At 41.0% G+C, this 15,801-nt stretch overlaps 5 protein-coding genes across 5 annotated transcripts; 3 read left to right on the top strand and 2 right to left on the bottom strand.

Moving 5' to 3' along the window:
* Positions 1-2,991: 2,991 nt before the first annotated feature.
* Positions 2,992-3,596, top strand: EAE98_008672 (uncharacterized protein; the record flags this gene model as incomplete). Its single annotated transcript, XM_038956295.1, has 3 exons — positions 2,992-3,057; positions 3,111-3,420; positions 3,490-3,596. The coding sequence occupies 3 exons, from the start codon at positions 2,992-2,994 to the stop codon at positions 3,594-3,596; spliced, it is 483 nt and encodes a 160-aa protein (XP_038807376.1).
* Positions 3,597-4,581: 985 nt separating this feature from the next.
* On the bottom strand, positions 4,582-6,462 carry EAE98_008671 (uncharacterized protein; the record flags this gene model as incomplete). Its single annotated transcript, XM_038956294.1, has 1 exon — positions 4,582-6,462. One exon carries the CDS (start codon positions 6,460-6,462, stop codon positions 4,582-4,584), a length of 1,881 nt encoding a protein of 626 aa, XP_038807375.1.
* A 1,125-nt stretch (positions 6,463-7,587) lies between these two features.
* EAE98_008670 (uncharacterized protein) lies at positions 7,588-10,009 on the top strand (the record flags this gene model as incomplete). Its single annotated transcript, XM_038956293.1, has 16 exons — positions 7,588-7,777; positions 7,831-7,872; positions 7,929-8,010; positions 8,066-8,135; positions 8,196-8,326; positions 8,379-8,473; positions 8,527-8,536; positions 8,600-8,605; positions 8,664-8,691; positions 8,747-8,770; positions 8,823-9,044; positions 9,094-9,121; positions 9,179-9,317; positions 9,368-9,472; positions 9,530-9,706; positions 9,787-10,009. The coding sequence occupies 16 exons, from the start codon at positions 7,588-7,590 to the stop codon at positions 10,007-10,009; spliced, it is 1,572 nt and encodes a 523-aa protein (XP_038807374.1).
* An 815-nt stretch (positions 10,010-10,824) lies between these two features.
* On the bottom strand, positions 10,825-12,720 carry EAE98_008669 (uncharacterized protein; the record flags this gene model as incomplete). Its single annotated transcript, XM_038956292.1, has 2 exons — positions 10,825-11,748; positions 11,800-12,720. 2 exons carry the CDS (start codon positions 12,718-12,720, stop codon positions 10,825-10,827), a joined length of 1,845 nt encoding a protein of 614 aa, XP_038807373.1.
* A 967-nt stretch (positions 12,721-13,687) lies between these two features.
* On the top strand, positions 13,688-15,507 carry EAE98_008668 (uncharacterized protein). The gene is made up of 2 exons (XM_038956291.1): positions 13,688-14,276; positions 14,332-15,507. The coding sequence occupies exons 1-2, from the start codon at positions 13,698-13,700 to the stop codon at positions 15,277-15,279; spliced, it is 1,527 nt and encodes a 508-aa protein (XP_038807372.1). The 5' UTR covers positions 13,688-13,697; the 3' UTR covers positions 15,280-15,507.
* Positions 15,508-15,801: the final 294 nt, after the last annotated feature.

Below are 15,801 nucleotides of genomic sequence, written 5' to 3'. Positions count from 1 at the left end.
CTTTATATAATCTTTTCTTTATTCTTTCTTTTTTTAATAAATATTAAATTTTTGATTTGATATATATTTTTAGGTATAAATCGTATAAAAATCGTCTATAAATATTTCTTGTTTTTAAAGGTAAAATATAATAATATTTATAAAATCTTAAAATCATTATTTGACAGTTAAAAAACTATAGAGATATAATTGATATATTTATTATTATTTTTTCAATAAATTCTGATCTTCTAATATAATATTAAAGTTTTTATATATAATATCATTTATTAGGTTATTAATGTTCTTGCTCGGTGCACGGACCACATACGGCGCCGCTAGTTGGCAGTCTAGGGGATAATTGAAAGGTCGAATATCGTATTTGTTGAAAGGAGGAATAAGGGTTCGAAAAAGGTTTGAATAAGGTAATTCGAATAAGGTTTTCAAAAAGGTGATTTCGAAAGAGGTTCGAGAGATTTCGAAAAGTGATACTATTCGGAGATTGAAAATGAAGAAATCGAAAAGAAGAGGGGTTTCGAAAGGTATTGTAGTCTACAAATTATCAATAAAGATGTTATAAAGAATTGTAATATATTGTATTGAAAAGAATGAAGCAATTCGTAATATTTAAAGGGTATTTTTCATGCTTTATACTTGAAAGGAATCAAGAGGAGGTTGGAAACCATATCCATTTTGTTCCTGCGTAGATTACCAGAAAAGAGGGTAAATATGTATTGAAGAGGGTGAAAAGTTTGATTGTATTTCCTATAAAAGATTGAAGCTATTTAAGGTGCTAGAAAGCTAAAAACCACGCTAGAGGGGGCTGTAGTATTCACTCTGATATTTGTATTATAAAATACATTAAAAAGCAATCGAGCTTCTTCTCATTTTTTATCGTTTGAACTAATTATATTATTATACTAGTTGAAAATTTATATAATAAGCTTTAGATGATGAAAGTATTGTAAAATTATATTTTATTTATATTTTATTGAAAATCACTGATTTTTTTATTGAATTCTGATTCGAAATCCTATCTAGAGTCGATTTAGAATCTATAGCGAGCTTTAAATACTTTAAATAGTAGAAAGTTATTAAAGTTAATAAAAAGCGAGTAAAAGCTTCAAATATTAAATTTTAAAGGGGAATAGCTTAATATCTATTCAAATCGCTTAAAGCAGTAGTAAATTCTCTAAAAATAGTAAGTTAAAAGTAGATTTTATAAGACTTACGTCGTTAATCTTTATAGTAGTAAGTATTATAGTATTAAAAGATATTGAGATCGATAACGCGCATTTGATATAAACTCTAAAAATAGATTTCTATCTAATAAAAAAAAGAAATTTCAGAATCTATATAATATGTTCATAGAAATCTTATAGAGAAAGATTCTATTATATAGAATTCAATGTTATTAAAGATTTTTTATAAAATAAATTATATTATTAAATAGCTTTTAAGATCAGTTTTTTTTTTTTTTCAGATTTCATTTCGAAATTTTCTATAAAAAATATACTAATGTTTAAAATCTAGTTTAAAATGAGTTTTCTTATAATATATAGACTACTCTAGAATAAGAAAAATAAGTTTAATATTACGGGGCGGTAGGCGGGATTAGGAGTATATAATAAACAGTACTAATAATAGTAGGTATAGGGTGTAGACTAAGACGTAGCTCGAAGAGCTACGATATAGGATCTTCTAGAGTAAAGATATACAGAATTTTCATATATAAGCTAGCCCAACCGGGCCTAGCTTACCCACTTATTGGTTATATATATCTACACCGTGATATTTAATAAGAATTCCTTATCTGAAATTCGAGTTTGAGCTTAAGCTTAAGTTTATTTCGATTAAATTGTATAATTAATATAGTATTAAATAGTTTTTAAAATATTAAAAAAAAATTTCAATTCAATATACAACTTTAAGAGATTTGATAAAAGAAAAAAAAAAGAAATATTATTATTAGTTAGAATTCAGAAAATCGACTGATATAATTCTTTTTGAATTATCTCAAAAATTGGAATTTATATTCAAAGAATAAAAGACTTGATATTGAGATAATTCAAAAAGAATTACATCAGTCGATTTTCTGAATTCTAACTAATAATTATATTTCTTTTTTTTTTCTTTTATCAAATCTCTTAAAGTTGTATACTGAATTGAATACTTTTTTTCTTATATACATACTACTAAATTCTAAATACGATTTTAGCTTAAGCACAAATCTATTTTTGGGGTTTTGGCCAAATGATTCAAATCGGCCTCGGTAGAGGCTTGAAACTGCTTAAAATCCCTTTAATGAGGCGAATCATCGCAGCTTTTGTGTCCCCAGGACATTAGACTTCATCAATCACGGCTTTTTTTACTTCATGACATTGAAGATCGAACTTCCTTCTCATGAATGATTCACAGCAAAGGAAAGCGAAGGCTCATTCTGGCCTTTGTTCTTTTGAGTGATGATTATCCCCAAATATCTGCCCCAGGATCGCCCTACAAACTTTGCTTTTGGGGGCTTTCAAATGGGCGTTATCTTACAGAAAGTTGAATACACCTTCTCTTCACCTGGCAGTTTTGATCACTTAATTCTCAACATACGACATCCTTGTTCCAAGTTGATTTCCAACCTATAATGGATCTTGTTGGTGTTTCGGCTCCCTAGACTAGACATCTTCTTCGTGCATATCCTCACATCACCTAGCAAAGACCAATTGATTCACAGCAATTCACTCCAAGTCTTTGTTCCAACGCCGTTTCAAAGTTCAGGATGAGTCTTGTTGGCGTTTCTTTTCGAGGTAATTATGGCCTATCATTATTGCTGAAGTTTTATCATCTTGTGTATTTAGTCTCTCGTCTTTCTCTAGAAATTGGTCGCTCTTCAAATTTCATAAGACCCTCAATCCAGCAACTTATAGCATCTTCGTCTGTCTACATCCTCTACACTCTTACTTTAAACTGCATTCTCAATCTTTCAGTCCCAACTTCGTATTCACGGCATTTTCGGTCAAAATGTCACAACTCGAGAACAACACTGTTTACATGACCCTTAACAGCAGAGGTATACCTGGAACATTCGTAAGTCTCTCTCTTTATAGCTTTCTATCAAATGCTCTACTAACAGTCTTTAGCACTGGGGGTTGTTTATTACAACATCATCAGCCCCAAGAGGGGTCTTCTATCATGCAAGCAACAAAACCGGCGGCTGGCAACCAGAGTTCAAACCAACCGCTTATCTTTTCTCCTCCATGTCACTCGTTCTCGTGTTCAAGATAGGCCCTATATCCTCCTCGGATAAAATAGACGAATTCTTGCGAGCTGTACCAGCAGACGGCTCAGCGTCTTTACGTACCGATGAAGCTTTCACTTGTCGCATTTGGATGAAAGATGCGCTTGTGGCGCTTCACGAAAATCATGTTGTAACCTTGCCTGTGGATATCGGTGAGTTTCAATCTTTCTCTTTGTCTTCTTGCTTATTCAGAGAAGACTTCGCTAACGAATTGCGTCAAGATACACTTGAAGCAAAAGCCTTTGCTGCAGGAACCGCTCATGAGCACAGAGTTGAACGAACCGCGGCCAAAGCGATTGTTATTGATAGCGAGGGTAGACTTCTTTAGTCGTAAATAGTCTCACATAATACGTCTACGGCTGTGGTCTTGTTTGGGGGCCATCTGGAAATTCCTGGTTTTATTCTTGCATTTTCTAGTCGTTGCCATTTTGGTTCACATCTAGACTCGGCGGCATAATTGTTTGATTTTTCTATCTGTGGGATCGTGTGTGCCGGTTATCGCGAGTATAATAGTCTTTTTAGTTGGTAGTTTAGAAGTTGTGAACTGTTGATTTGTATCACAATTAATCTTTAAACTGTTTTGTTTTCACATAGTCATTGTAGGAAGAATCTTGGAGTTCAAATGTCTATCTTAATCACTGTATGAGATGGTAATTCAAGATATTTGTAAGATAGGAGTCATATTTTTGCCTTAGATTTAAACGGTATTATTCATGTGACTGTAGAGGTAGGTTGGCAAATAATGAGGAAGAAAGCTTTGGCGAACATTCAAATTGCTAGGTAGTTAAAGTGCATTTAAAATCAACAGGAGTTCAGACCCTATTAATCATCATTTAATCTTAGTTATCAGTGTAGTTGACAAGCAGAAATCGGATGTTGGCTCGCGGGAAATTATAAGATAAGATTCGTCGAATATATTTTCGAGGCGGTGGACAATGCTTGCTTAGGGGATCCAATTTACAATTCATCGGTTATGGCAATGTGTATGTTTTGGATATCTTAGATATGTATCTCAGGTGGCAACTACCAATCTTCCCCGCTGAGGAAAATGGAAGAAACCCCTATATGCCTCGGTGGTGAGTTTGTGGTAGATTATATCCAAGGACTTCTGGCTTGGTGTACACAGAATTATGTGGCAGGAATGAAGGAGGTGGGTTATGGTGTAGTTATACAAGTAGATTCAACAAAGGGTCCTGATGGCCTCTGGAAGTTCAGGTTGTAGCATAGAATAAAAGGAATTCTTTTTTCACTACTGCAGTAACTGGCATACCGGGTTCATTTCATTAGTCGAGGCCTATACAGTAACCATAATTTCAAAACCCATCTGTGAGTTCCCAAACTAACTCTTGGATTTTTTCACTAATCAACCTAGCTTCTCGTCTCCCCCCTCGAGAAGCAATCCAAAAGCAAGCAATTCCGCTTGTTCGACCTCTTGGGTCAGGAACTTCTTGTCCATTGTGAAGAAATCCCATGGACTGCTTGACATGGCTACTTAAGTCTGGCTCACGCTCTAATATAGCTGAACAAACATCCCCGGACTGATAAACTCCACCTTTCTGTGCTGCTATAAACAAGACTTGCATATCGTATTGTGCGCCGCCAACGAAAGGGACTGCCAAGGCCCGCAACCGCTCATGGTCCTGAAGAGCAGTGAGAAGCGCTATGCTTCGATACGACACTCCATACGTTCGAGCAATGGCTGTATGTGTACGCATTCCTGGTGGTCGCGGGTTGACCTCTAGTATAAATACTGTAGGAGTTCTGTTCTTGTTCTCTGCGATCTCCGGTTTTACTGAAAGATCTAGGATATTATCGTCTCCCGTGGCAAAAGCGAACGTGGAATTATGAACTCTGGCTTCCACGTGGAATATACCCGTTTTAAAACCCATGGCTAATACAATAGCATGTGATCTGAGTCGAAGAGCATCAATCTCACTCTCCGGCAATGCAGAAGGCATGGCATTTAAGGTTTCGACAAATCCTTGTCCATCGCTATCACCGGAGCTTGGGAAGTCATCGTTAACTTCAAAGAAGACAATCTCTCCATCGACAAGTACCAGATTAGCGTCAACTTCTGGACCATCTACGTATGGCTCAACTAAAACTAAGCCTTGGCTATCCCGGCCGTACTTTTCCGAGAAGGGAGGTTGCCATAATCGAAGCACCGCGTCTCTCAATTCGTCCTCACATGTTACTTTACAGACCCCCTCTGAAGCCCACCCATTTGCTGGCTTTACAATGAGTGGGAGGGATAGGGGTGCAACAGTTCTATACCGAGCTACAACGTCTTCAAGATCTGGAATGTTTTGTATTCTGTAACAGAAGAGACTTTGGTTGAATTGGCGGGTTTGATACTTATCACGTGCCATTGACACGGATTTTGGTGATGAGGTAGAGAATCCCAATAAAGTAGCTGCCTCTGCAACTATAGTGAGGAGAGGTTCGTACATGCCAATAATTCCATCGATTTGTTTTGGGTAGGCAGAGACTGCCGAAGCGATTCGCTGAGGCATGTCTTCGTCTAGGGTCATATCCAGAGGGACGAAGTCCTCGCGCAAATGTGCCCATTCAGCACCTGCCAACCCATGACACAGATCATCAAAGAATATGAGTACAATATTGAGCGACGTAGCCGCTATCGCAAGATCCTCAAGCTTTGAGAGACTGAGTAGGTGTGAAGGAGGACCAGGACGAATCACTGCCAAGCGTCGCTTTGGGGTTTGTCTTGCAGAATGCCATGCGAACGAAAACCGTCGCGTCAGCTCTCCATCCAGCGTTACTGTATTAGCCTCGGACCAAGCTCTGCTTGTACACGATATGACTATTGCTCCAATCGCATTCTTCGAGATGTCGGCAATACCGAGCGCATTACAGGCATCGATATTAATACCCTCGAAATGTTGATCAAGTGATGTAAATGTCTGGATTTTGACAACGTCGCTACAATCGACCAGCCGTCTGTCTAGAAAGTCCGATTGGACAAGGTATCCACCGACCGTTGGGAACAGCAGTCGGATAACGCAATCGCTTCCTTCGAGATGTTGAACAAGGAACTTTGATGCCAGAGAAGAGTCATCAATCTGGCTATTTTGAAAGCCGTGGAGCTCTTGATCAGCTTGCGTTCTAGTGAACACGTCTATGGCAATAAGAGAGGTTTCTTTTGGAAGGGGGTGAGCCCGCCATGTCACTTCCATTGTTAAGTCGCTTTCTGCCCTGTGATTCCAGGATAGACAATTTCGACGCAAATAATACTTTAATAGCTTTAAAGATTAATTATGACTTGAACTAAAAACAGTAAAATATGGGAGACGTAGATAATTCGACACTCGGAACTGGCAGATCGGAACGGAGAGTTTCCAAAGTTCAAAATATTTTGAAACTTTGAACGCAGCTTAAAAATCTGAGTGGGTTCAAAATTTCAAAAATAGGAAAAAGATAAAGGAATCAAGAACTTTTATCATTGATTGCAATTTGGAATACTACAACCGCTGTGTAGATCATGGCACATCCATTAATCCATTCATTCTCAAGCCCTCATACTAAGTCTCGCGCGCTAGTTAACCCATGCTCGCTCGATTACGGATAGGCCTGGCGAGATGTTTTGTTCAGGGGTACATGCCATAAGCACTAACCATACTAGGAAATGATAACCCAGTGCATTCAAGCACATGCAGACTCTCCTCGCCCCCTCAATTGCTTAATTGTTTCCATGTCCGACAGATCTTTCGTCATTAATGGAGGCAGTTAATCTAGATTACAGCTCATCTCAGAACGCGGGTCAAGTGGATCTGAGTCGATCAAGTCGAGCCGGAACCCGAGGCCCGAGTGATACAACGACAAGGCATATTTCTGAAGGATTTCCTACCTTGACTTCAAATCCATAGAAGGAAAGTAGCATGGACTGTAGCATGTCCATGAAGTCATCTCAAGGTAGTCTAATTCGACCACAGCTTTCTCTGCCATAATCATCACATACGTCGGTTGCAGATCTTGACGACCAGGAGACTTTGTCTGGCAATCTCTGTTTTGTTGATACCATAGAGGTCCACGCTGACGCTGTTATACGCGCAAGATGTTATGCCAGCGAAGTCGAAAGGTGTAGCTTTTTCTCAGATGTACCGTGATGCAGTATCGCTAGTTTCAATTCACGGGTGGAATTTCAAGAAGACCAGGGTTATTATGATAACAAGAAACTTGCATCAGCATCACTGTCATACTCTCACACCCATCTGAAATAGTATAAGAAGACTGCGAACTCCTTTTGTCAATCTGAATGGTTTCTATTGATCCAAGCAACAACATTGTGCCTACTACAAATCATGGGAAACTTACTACTTTTTGTTATTCCTCTGGCTCTAGCTATAGCCGTTGTTCAATTTATTCAGTTAATAAAATCGAACAGAAAGTATGATTCAGGTCAACTACCACCTGGACCTCCAGGTCGTGATCATGCGAATCTCTTAGACAATGATCGCTGGAACATGTTCAAATCATGGAACGAACAATATGGTTCGGCGTTCTTTTCTTGACTTAAAGATTGCCTTGTTGACAACAGTTTATAGGCAATGTAGTAACCTTCTATACTGGACAACAGCTCAACATCGGTATGCTATATATACTAATTAGAGAAAGCCCTTCCTGTTGTGCTAATGTTCCCCAGTGCTCGGAACCATGGAAGCCGCTGTAGACATTCTCGAGAAAGCGGGTGAAACATTCTCCAGCCGTCCACACTTTATAATGGGGTAAGGCTCCCACTGGACGAAAGATTATGTAGATTGGGATGCTAACAAAAGTCAGAGAATTTCTCTTCTCAAGACTGCGTGGCTTCTCAATGACCTACGGGCCCAAATGGCGAAACTGGCGAACAGTTTGACTCCCCTTTCCAAGACTATTACTAATCAGAATCTAACTAACATTTTCATCCAAGCTACAAAACTCGCACTTCAGTCCCCAGGTAGCACCCAAAGTCAAACCTATGCAAATCAATGAATCCGCAATCTTGATGCATGATTACTTGACGAATGAAGACTCCTCTAAGCAACACAAAATTCTCCGAAGGTATGTTCGAATTTCCTACAATAGATACGTGAAAATAACTCGAGTTCCATAGATACACAGCATCTTTGATGTTTTATATGGGATATGGGCGTCGCGTTACATCTCTTGACGACCCTCTTTGCGTAGCACATGATCAGGAAGAAGAATGTAAGTAGAAATCTCTTCTTTATCTTTGAGATTTATGCTAACCTTCTCTCTAGACATTGAAAGGTAAGTTACATCCATACCACGGTGTGTAGGGGTGTGTTGATCATGTACTCACACTTTTCCTAGTACAAAGTAAGTGTCTATGTCAGAAAGATCAATCAGATTCCTTATGCTAACTCATCTTTAACAGAGTACCTGGTCGATTTCCCCTTGAAAGCGTAAGTGAAATTCCCAGCATGTAAGGTCGACACAATTAACTGAAAAATTGATTAGTGGCCCATATTGCTATGGCTCCCAGTAAGTTAGCTATGCTTTCCTGTGTAAGAACTACCACTAATACCTTCCGAAGCGTCCTTTGCAATGGTTCCGACATGAGCCTGAGAAGCATCGAGATACCAATACAAGATTATACACAACAGCTATGAATGAGGTGAAAAGAAAGATGCAAGATGGCACCGCGGTCCCATGTACATCCACTTATGGTATTACAAAACAAAAGGAGTTAGACATGAATGATGACGTCGAGCTAGCATATGCTCTTTCTGCACCATGGGCCGCAGGTATCGGCACGGCAAGTTTAATTCATTCTCTCATAGTACAACAAGCTAATATTGACATAGACTACCACCGCATTCGAAATAGCAATTCGTACGTCCTTCCTTATAAATTAGCATGGAATAGTCTAACAACACCTCGTATTTTTAGTGGCCATGTTACATTACCCAGAATGTCTCCAAAAGGCAAAGGCCGAAATAGATGCAGTTGTTGGAAAGGATCGCATGCCAACTTTTGAAGATCAGCAATCACTACCCTACTTGGGCGCTTTTATTAGGGAAACATTGAGGTACGTATCTGTAATCTTATGTGTAGGATCAGTTATTAACATTATTTTAGATGGCGACTCGTAACACCAACAGGCATTGCTCACTCTTCAACTCAGGACTATACCTATAAGGGCATGTTAATTCCGAAAGACGCCTCTGTTTATGCCAACGCCGCGTAAGTTCTCATAAATGACAAAACAGATAGTTCATCCGTTGACATACTTCGCATCAGCGAAATCATGAAAGACCCAGCGGTATTCCCCGAAGGCGAGAAATTCATACCGGAAAGATTCTTGGAGACAAATGACCCCAGGCTCCTCAACTACCGTTTTGGTTGTTTTGGCTTCGGTCGAAGAATGTGTCCCGGTATGCACGTCGCACTTCAATCAATGTATATCGTTATTGCGCGGTAAGTACACCCACCCTCTTAGCTTTCCATCAACATCACACTCTTTCCCCAAAATACTCAGCACTAATTCATCAACTCAGATTGATCTGGGCATACGACGTTCTTCCCATTACCATTAATGGCAAACCATACATCCCAGACGAGAACGACTTCACTTACGGGCTAGTCAGCTACCCAGCCAATTTGAAGTTCCAACTCGTACCCCGTAGCGAGAGACATAGAGAGATCATTATTGCTGACGCGGAACGCGCCAATGCTGATATGGCACATTTGGAAGGTTCCAGCGCATCGTACAACATCTAAATCGAACATCTGACCCAAATGATATATAAGGAGGTTGAACTTTCAAGGCGGAATTTCAATTCAAAGTGATGCGAATTCATGAGAAATATGGGGGCTAGGGGTGAAAATTGGCATTGTTTCGTCAATTGGTACAGAGATTGAGGTGCTTTCCTTTATGAATCTTATTTGTTAGTTTGTTAGCTACTCTGGATATCTATGCTGTTCTACACGTCTATTATTTTCAAGTCATTAGAGCTTTAGACATGTTAGGCACTAGAAAAACCAAAAGAGTTTTTTTCTACCTCTTAAATATCACAAATTTTGACCAAGTGTTGATTCACAATTTTTGATGCATGTGGTACACCAAGGGAGATCTGGTAGTTTACACGACCCAGCGAAATCGATCATCAAAATCTCCATGTAAATACAAAAACTAGCAGAATCATGATTCCGTCGCCTTCCTATCACAGATTGACTCGAAGTTCTGTTGTCAAAACATATGTAGTGGACTGACACACCCCGCAAAGTGGAGAATTTGCTTGATTTATGGAGGTTGCCCTGGAATTGTAGCTCTGTGAAATAAAAATTGTGGAACGTAGGGGAAGCTTAGGCTTACCTAGAACTTTATGGGTCTCTTTTCTCGTTCAAGGGATTATTCACGAGGTTCATGGTAAATAGAGTTCGCGTTACTTTTGTGTGTGTGCAGTAATGGAATTGAAAGATCGAATATGCTAGTAAGTGATTCTATAAATATTCCAATTTTCGATACCCAAAATTTGTCTCGTGTAGCGTATACACCCCGTAATACCATCCATATATATCAAACTAAATCATCCTCAAGATTCTCCTTCCATTTTCACTTCATGTCCACTACCTTCATAAACCACCCAACTCGCCCCAAAAGCAACGCAAGCCTCAATCATCAAAATCCACCACGCCATCCCCACCATCCCTTTCTTCAATCCTTGTCCATACACTGCACTAAAAACAAGCGGGCCCAATGTTCTCGACCCAGCACTCACACTCTGCGCAATACCATGGATAGTACTGAGAACACTCGGGTGTGGTGTACAATTATTGATAAGGATGAGCGAGCTGGGGAGTGCAAAGGTACGACCTATGACTATAACGAATAGCAGACTGCATATTCCTATCCAAATCAATGGTCCGTCTGCTGCGTGTGGCGATTCTGATTTTGTGGGGAACAGTGCTAGGAATGGTGCAAGGGCGTACGCGAACGGAAATAGTGCTAGAGAGTAGCGGTATGCGTACAATACACCCAAACGGTGCGTTACCCAAGAGTAGACACCAAATTGCAACATCAAACCCATTGCGCCAATAATACCAATTGCAGTTCCAATAGTAGCCGGTGAGAGACCCAAGCCTCCTGTAAAGAAAAGAGGGGGGTGTGGTGTAAACGGCGGTTCTGAACTGGCAGGATCAAAGCGTGGCGTAGACAGAAACAAGAACCAAAGATTTTGAAAAGCGCTTGTGTGGCATTGTATAAGCCCGTGCGCAACCATGGTAGCGATAACATTGCGACGTAGTAGGTGTCGGAGCGGCAGCTTTGCACGTGGCTTGTATGAGCTCTTGGGTTCTGTATTGTGTTCGGAAGGTGTTGTCATTTCAACATCGTTCATGTTTTCTTCCACTCCTAAGCGAGCATATTTAGTCTGTCGCGATTTGCAGCAAATAATTCGAGCCACAAAACGACCGAGCTTGAGGCCTGGATCAGAGAGATGCTGACGATCAATATGTGTCTGGAAAGCATGTCAGTGGAATCAAGCTAGACCTTGCGGGCTATTAAATACCTCTTCGAGACCTAGAATTACAAGGAACAGCGAAAGCAATAAGAGGAAAGCATTGAATAAATTTGGTAACGCGTATGGGTATTTCATCATCCATCCCACGCCATCTTTGCCACCAAGTTTGCTTCCAGGTCCAAACGCACCGGGAAAAGTATGAACTGGATCCTGCAGCCAACCTCCAATCAAAGGGCCGAAGAGAATACCAACATTGAACATAATTGGCATTAACAAGAATGCCTTTGTTTGGTACTTCTTTTCGCGGATAATTTCAGAAGTCATCGTTCGCATGATACTAACGTTGCCGTTCAAAGCCCCTCCAAGACAACGAAAAAATAACGCAGGCGCAAAAGATCTAGAAAATCCAACTCCAATGGTGGATGTAAAAGTGCCTAACAATCCAATAATGAGCACATTCTTTCTGCCCACTGAAGCATTATCAGCCACGCGGCCCCATACCATTGCTGTGAGGCACTGAGCGGCTGTGAAACCCCCGGCGAGGTAACCTGCCTGTGAAGAAATAGTCGAGTCAGAAAGTGATGGGTCAAAAAAGCGCAGCATGAAGAACATGTATGAGTTGATGCTGGATTGAACTATAGGCTCGGCCATACGTGCGAGGGCTAAGATGAAAAGCTGATCTTTTCTGGGCAGAGACAACCATGATGCGGGCTTCTCCTTTTGATTTTTAGGAGGCTCCTCTACTGTCTCACGTGAGGCAACCCCTCCTTCACGGGTATGACTAGTATCAGACTCGATGAGCTGGACTTGCTCATTGTCACTGTCACTTATAGAACTATCAGAGGTGCTATCTGAGGATGATCGAGGTGAATGACCGTCTTTTAATGTTGCGTCTTCGTGGTTTGCATCTGCGGGAAACGCATTGACTGCAGAGTCGCCGTCATACCGAGTCTTGTCGTCGCCTAGCATTGGTAATACTATTTACTGAGGCACTGGAAGGACATGAGATAGGTGTAGCAGCTGAAGGGTCCAGATTAATACATTGAGCCAGTAAAAACGAAGGGCTGACTTGTGACCTACATGATACAATGAAACCGCACGTACATAAAAATGGCATCCACTTTCTCACGTTCTCATGAAAATGATGCAGACAAACGAAACACTGATTTCTTTGCCAAGTTCTACACATGTAGATAGACGAAGAACAGAACAAGAAGCTTTTTGCCTCGTAGTCACTAGTAAACAAGGGGAGGAGGAATGACCCGGATAAATTTCAAGGATGTGCAGCGACTAGGATCTATTGGAATAAACGGCTGGTGCTACCCCAAGGCAACTTTGCCACTCAGATAGACTGTGGGTCTATATAACACCCTGGAAGTGACAAAATAAACGAATCCGAGCGTGCAGATTACGACATTATCTCAAGGATAAACTTAACAAATAAGCCTGATTACCACAAACAAGCAATGCGCTAGCGATACATTAGACTTAGCGTTGATATTTCGGCCTTCGGCCAACATGAGCTTATCTCTGGACCCTTGTACTGCCCTAGTGGATCCGCATTGAACGTAACAGCAGGCATGAAGCAAGTTTTCATCTACATAGAAGTGAAGGTAGACTCGGTAGACTATCGCGATATTTAACTCGGGGGAAGTGGATTTCCTCAACGATCCTTCATTCCATGCACAGTAGGTAATTACGTATTGCATAAAGTTTCCACCAATTATGAGACTCTCACCATGCTCAGTGCTGATTCCAACTTGTACATTGAAGAGTGCCAAAATAGTCCCTGGCTGGGCCTCCATTTTCGGCTTCCGCGCTGGATATGCATTTTGTGTCTGTGAAAATTCTCATATTCAAGGATGGTAATCCTCTCAAATATATAGAGATGGTAAGTCTTCACGAGAAATGAAAGTTCCATCAAATCCCCGTTCAAATAGGGCGCTATGGATGTGTCATTTTATAGTGGAAAACAACCACTTGCACGATACATAATTGTGATAGTAGTCATCGCCCTGATTTTTTTATGGCCAAAATTGAAAAGATCGAGGAATATTCGGAATCTGAAGCGGCGACAAAACTGCGCGGAACCAAAAAAGTATCCTCATCAGGATGTCCTAGGCACTGATCTAGCCCGTCTGCGAGCTCAGGCAGTTCAAGAGGGCCACCTTTTCAGATTATATAAGTCGCAATTCGACACTTACGGGAAGACTTTCTCGGAAGTTTGGCGTGGTACGATACTCTTCAATACTTGTGATCCGACGAACGTTCAACATGTAGCAGCACTAGCTGCGGAAGACTTTGGAAAGGACGCAGACAGAGAAACAGCCCAATGGCCACTTTTGGGACCTAGTATTTTCTCAGATGGACCTGCTTGGAGCCTTTCGAGGGATTTAGCGAAACCTATTTTTGCAAGGGCAGAACTATCAGATCTCGACTTTTTTGCTTCTTGTGTAGATAAGTTTTTGGAGTTGATTCCGGAAAAGGGACAGACATTTGATATTCAACCATTGCTGCATAGATTAGTATGTGGCTCGCAGAGATAGTGTGTAGTCAGGCGCTGACATTTTCGTGGCGTAGTTCCTAGATACCTCCATGGATTTTATCTTTGGACGCTCTTTGAATGGACTGCAAGGCTCGCCTGAGAGTATTGAGTTCACTGAAGCTTTCACTGCGGGTTTGAAAGGGGTCAGTGCTCGGCGCGACGCACCATGGTTCCAGTTCCACTACCAACGACTTATTGAGGATCCGAATTGGAAGAAGTCATACAAGACAGTCCATCGATTTGTAGATGAACAAGTAAAGTTGGCTCTTGAAGACACTGCAAAAATGGATTCCGATAGTGCACCCTCTGAGAGAAAGCGCTATGTCCTGTTGCACGAAATGGCTAAGCAGATCCGAGATCCCATTGCGCTTCGATATCACGTATTAGGTTTCTTTGCGCCAGCACGGGATGTGACGTCCAGGCTAGTAGCAAATGCCCTTTTCCAGCTTGCACGCCATCCGAACGAATGGAAAAAGCTTCGTCGCATTTCGCTTGAGCTAGGCGATGCTCCGTTGTCATTTGAAAAGCTAAAACAATTAGCAGACTTCAGGTACGTGTTGCAAGAGACCGTTAGGACTGTTGGTCCGGCAGCTAGAATATGGCGAGCTGCCGTGCGCGACACTACTTTACCAAGAGGAGGTGGCGAGGATCAAACACAACCGGTGTTTGTTCCCAAAGGATCACCAGTAGTTCTTGGCACATGGTGCATGAACCACGACAGCGACATTTGGGGTGATGATGTGGAGAGTTTTAGGCCTGATCGATTTGTAGGGCGTAAGATGAATTGGGAATTCCTTCCATTCTATGGAGGTCCAAGAATATGCCCTGCGCAACAACAAGCTATGACCCAGGCTGCCTATGTCTTGGTAAGGCTGACGCAGAAGTTTGAGGTGATTGAAAATCGGGATCCAGAGTTGGAGTTCTTGCAATTGATCAAGATGGGCGTTGAGAGCATGAATGGCGCCAAGATTGCTTTCATATGAGTAGGAATAAGCTCTTCAGAGTGAACGGCAAAACGAATTAAAATTGTAACACAAAGCCTTAAAAGCAAAGGTAGAATTCTATAACGGATTGAACTGCAGACTGGTGTACCTGGCGATGGATATGAATTCATTTGGTCGTCCAGCCGAGGAGAATGATCTTTGGGCCTCATATATTAGTGATAATCTTAAAAGATTCATCGTAACAAAAATTTCATCATCCTTTTAAACATCGTCAAACTCATGCCAGTATGTTACTTAGACCATCGTTGTCTTTCGGTGAAATCCAGTCTTGTCTGCAACTTGTCAACAGCTCGAAATTGTGAATGCATCGGACTTACATAATCAGCGCGGTATCGGCAGAAAAAGGCGGTATACCTACCAAACAGACTTCAACCTCATAGATCCAGTCCCAGTCATTATGTTGTAGTCATCGCAAAATACCAGATACCAGAAGTCCGACACACTAGTGGACGTACTACCATAGCAGCTGTATATAGGTAGTACGGAGTCCTTCTGGTCTTT

The sequence above is a fragment of the Botrytis deweyae genome (assembly GCF_014898535.1).
Source record: "Botrytis deweyae strain B1 chromosome Unknown BDEW_023, whole genome shotgun sequence".
Lineage (NCBI taxonomy): Eukaryota > Fungi > Ascomycota > Leotiomycetes > Helotiales > Sclerotiniaceae > Botrytis > Botrytis deweyae.
The sequence above is the reverse complement of the archived record's forward strand: the minus strand, read 5'-3'. Positions and strand labels throughout refer to the sequence as shown.

What these genes read in the sequence shown, in the direction of transcription:
- EAE98_008668 (XM_038956291.1), top strand. Translation starts at nt 13,698, where the DNA reads ATGGATGTGTCATTTTATAGTGGAAAACAACCACTTGCACGATACATA. An exon ending in AACCATTGCTGCATAGATTA is followed by an intron (nt 14,277 to 14,331) that starts GTATGTGGCTCG and finishes TTCGTGGCGTAG; the next exon opens with TTCCTAGATACCTCCATGGA.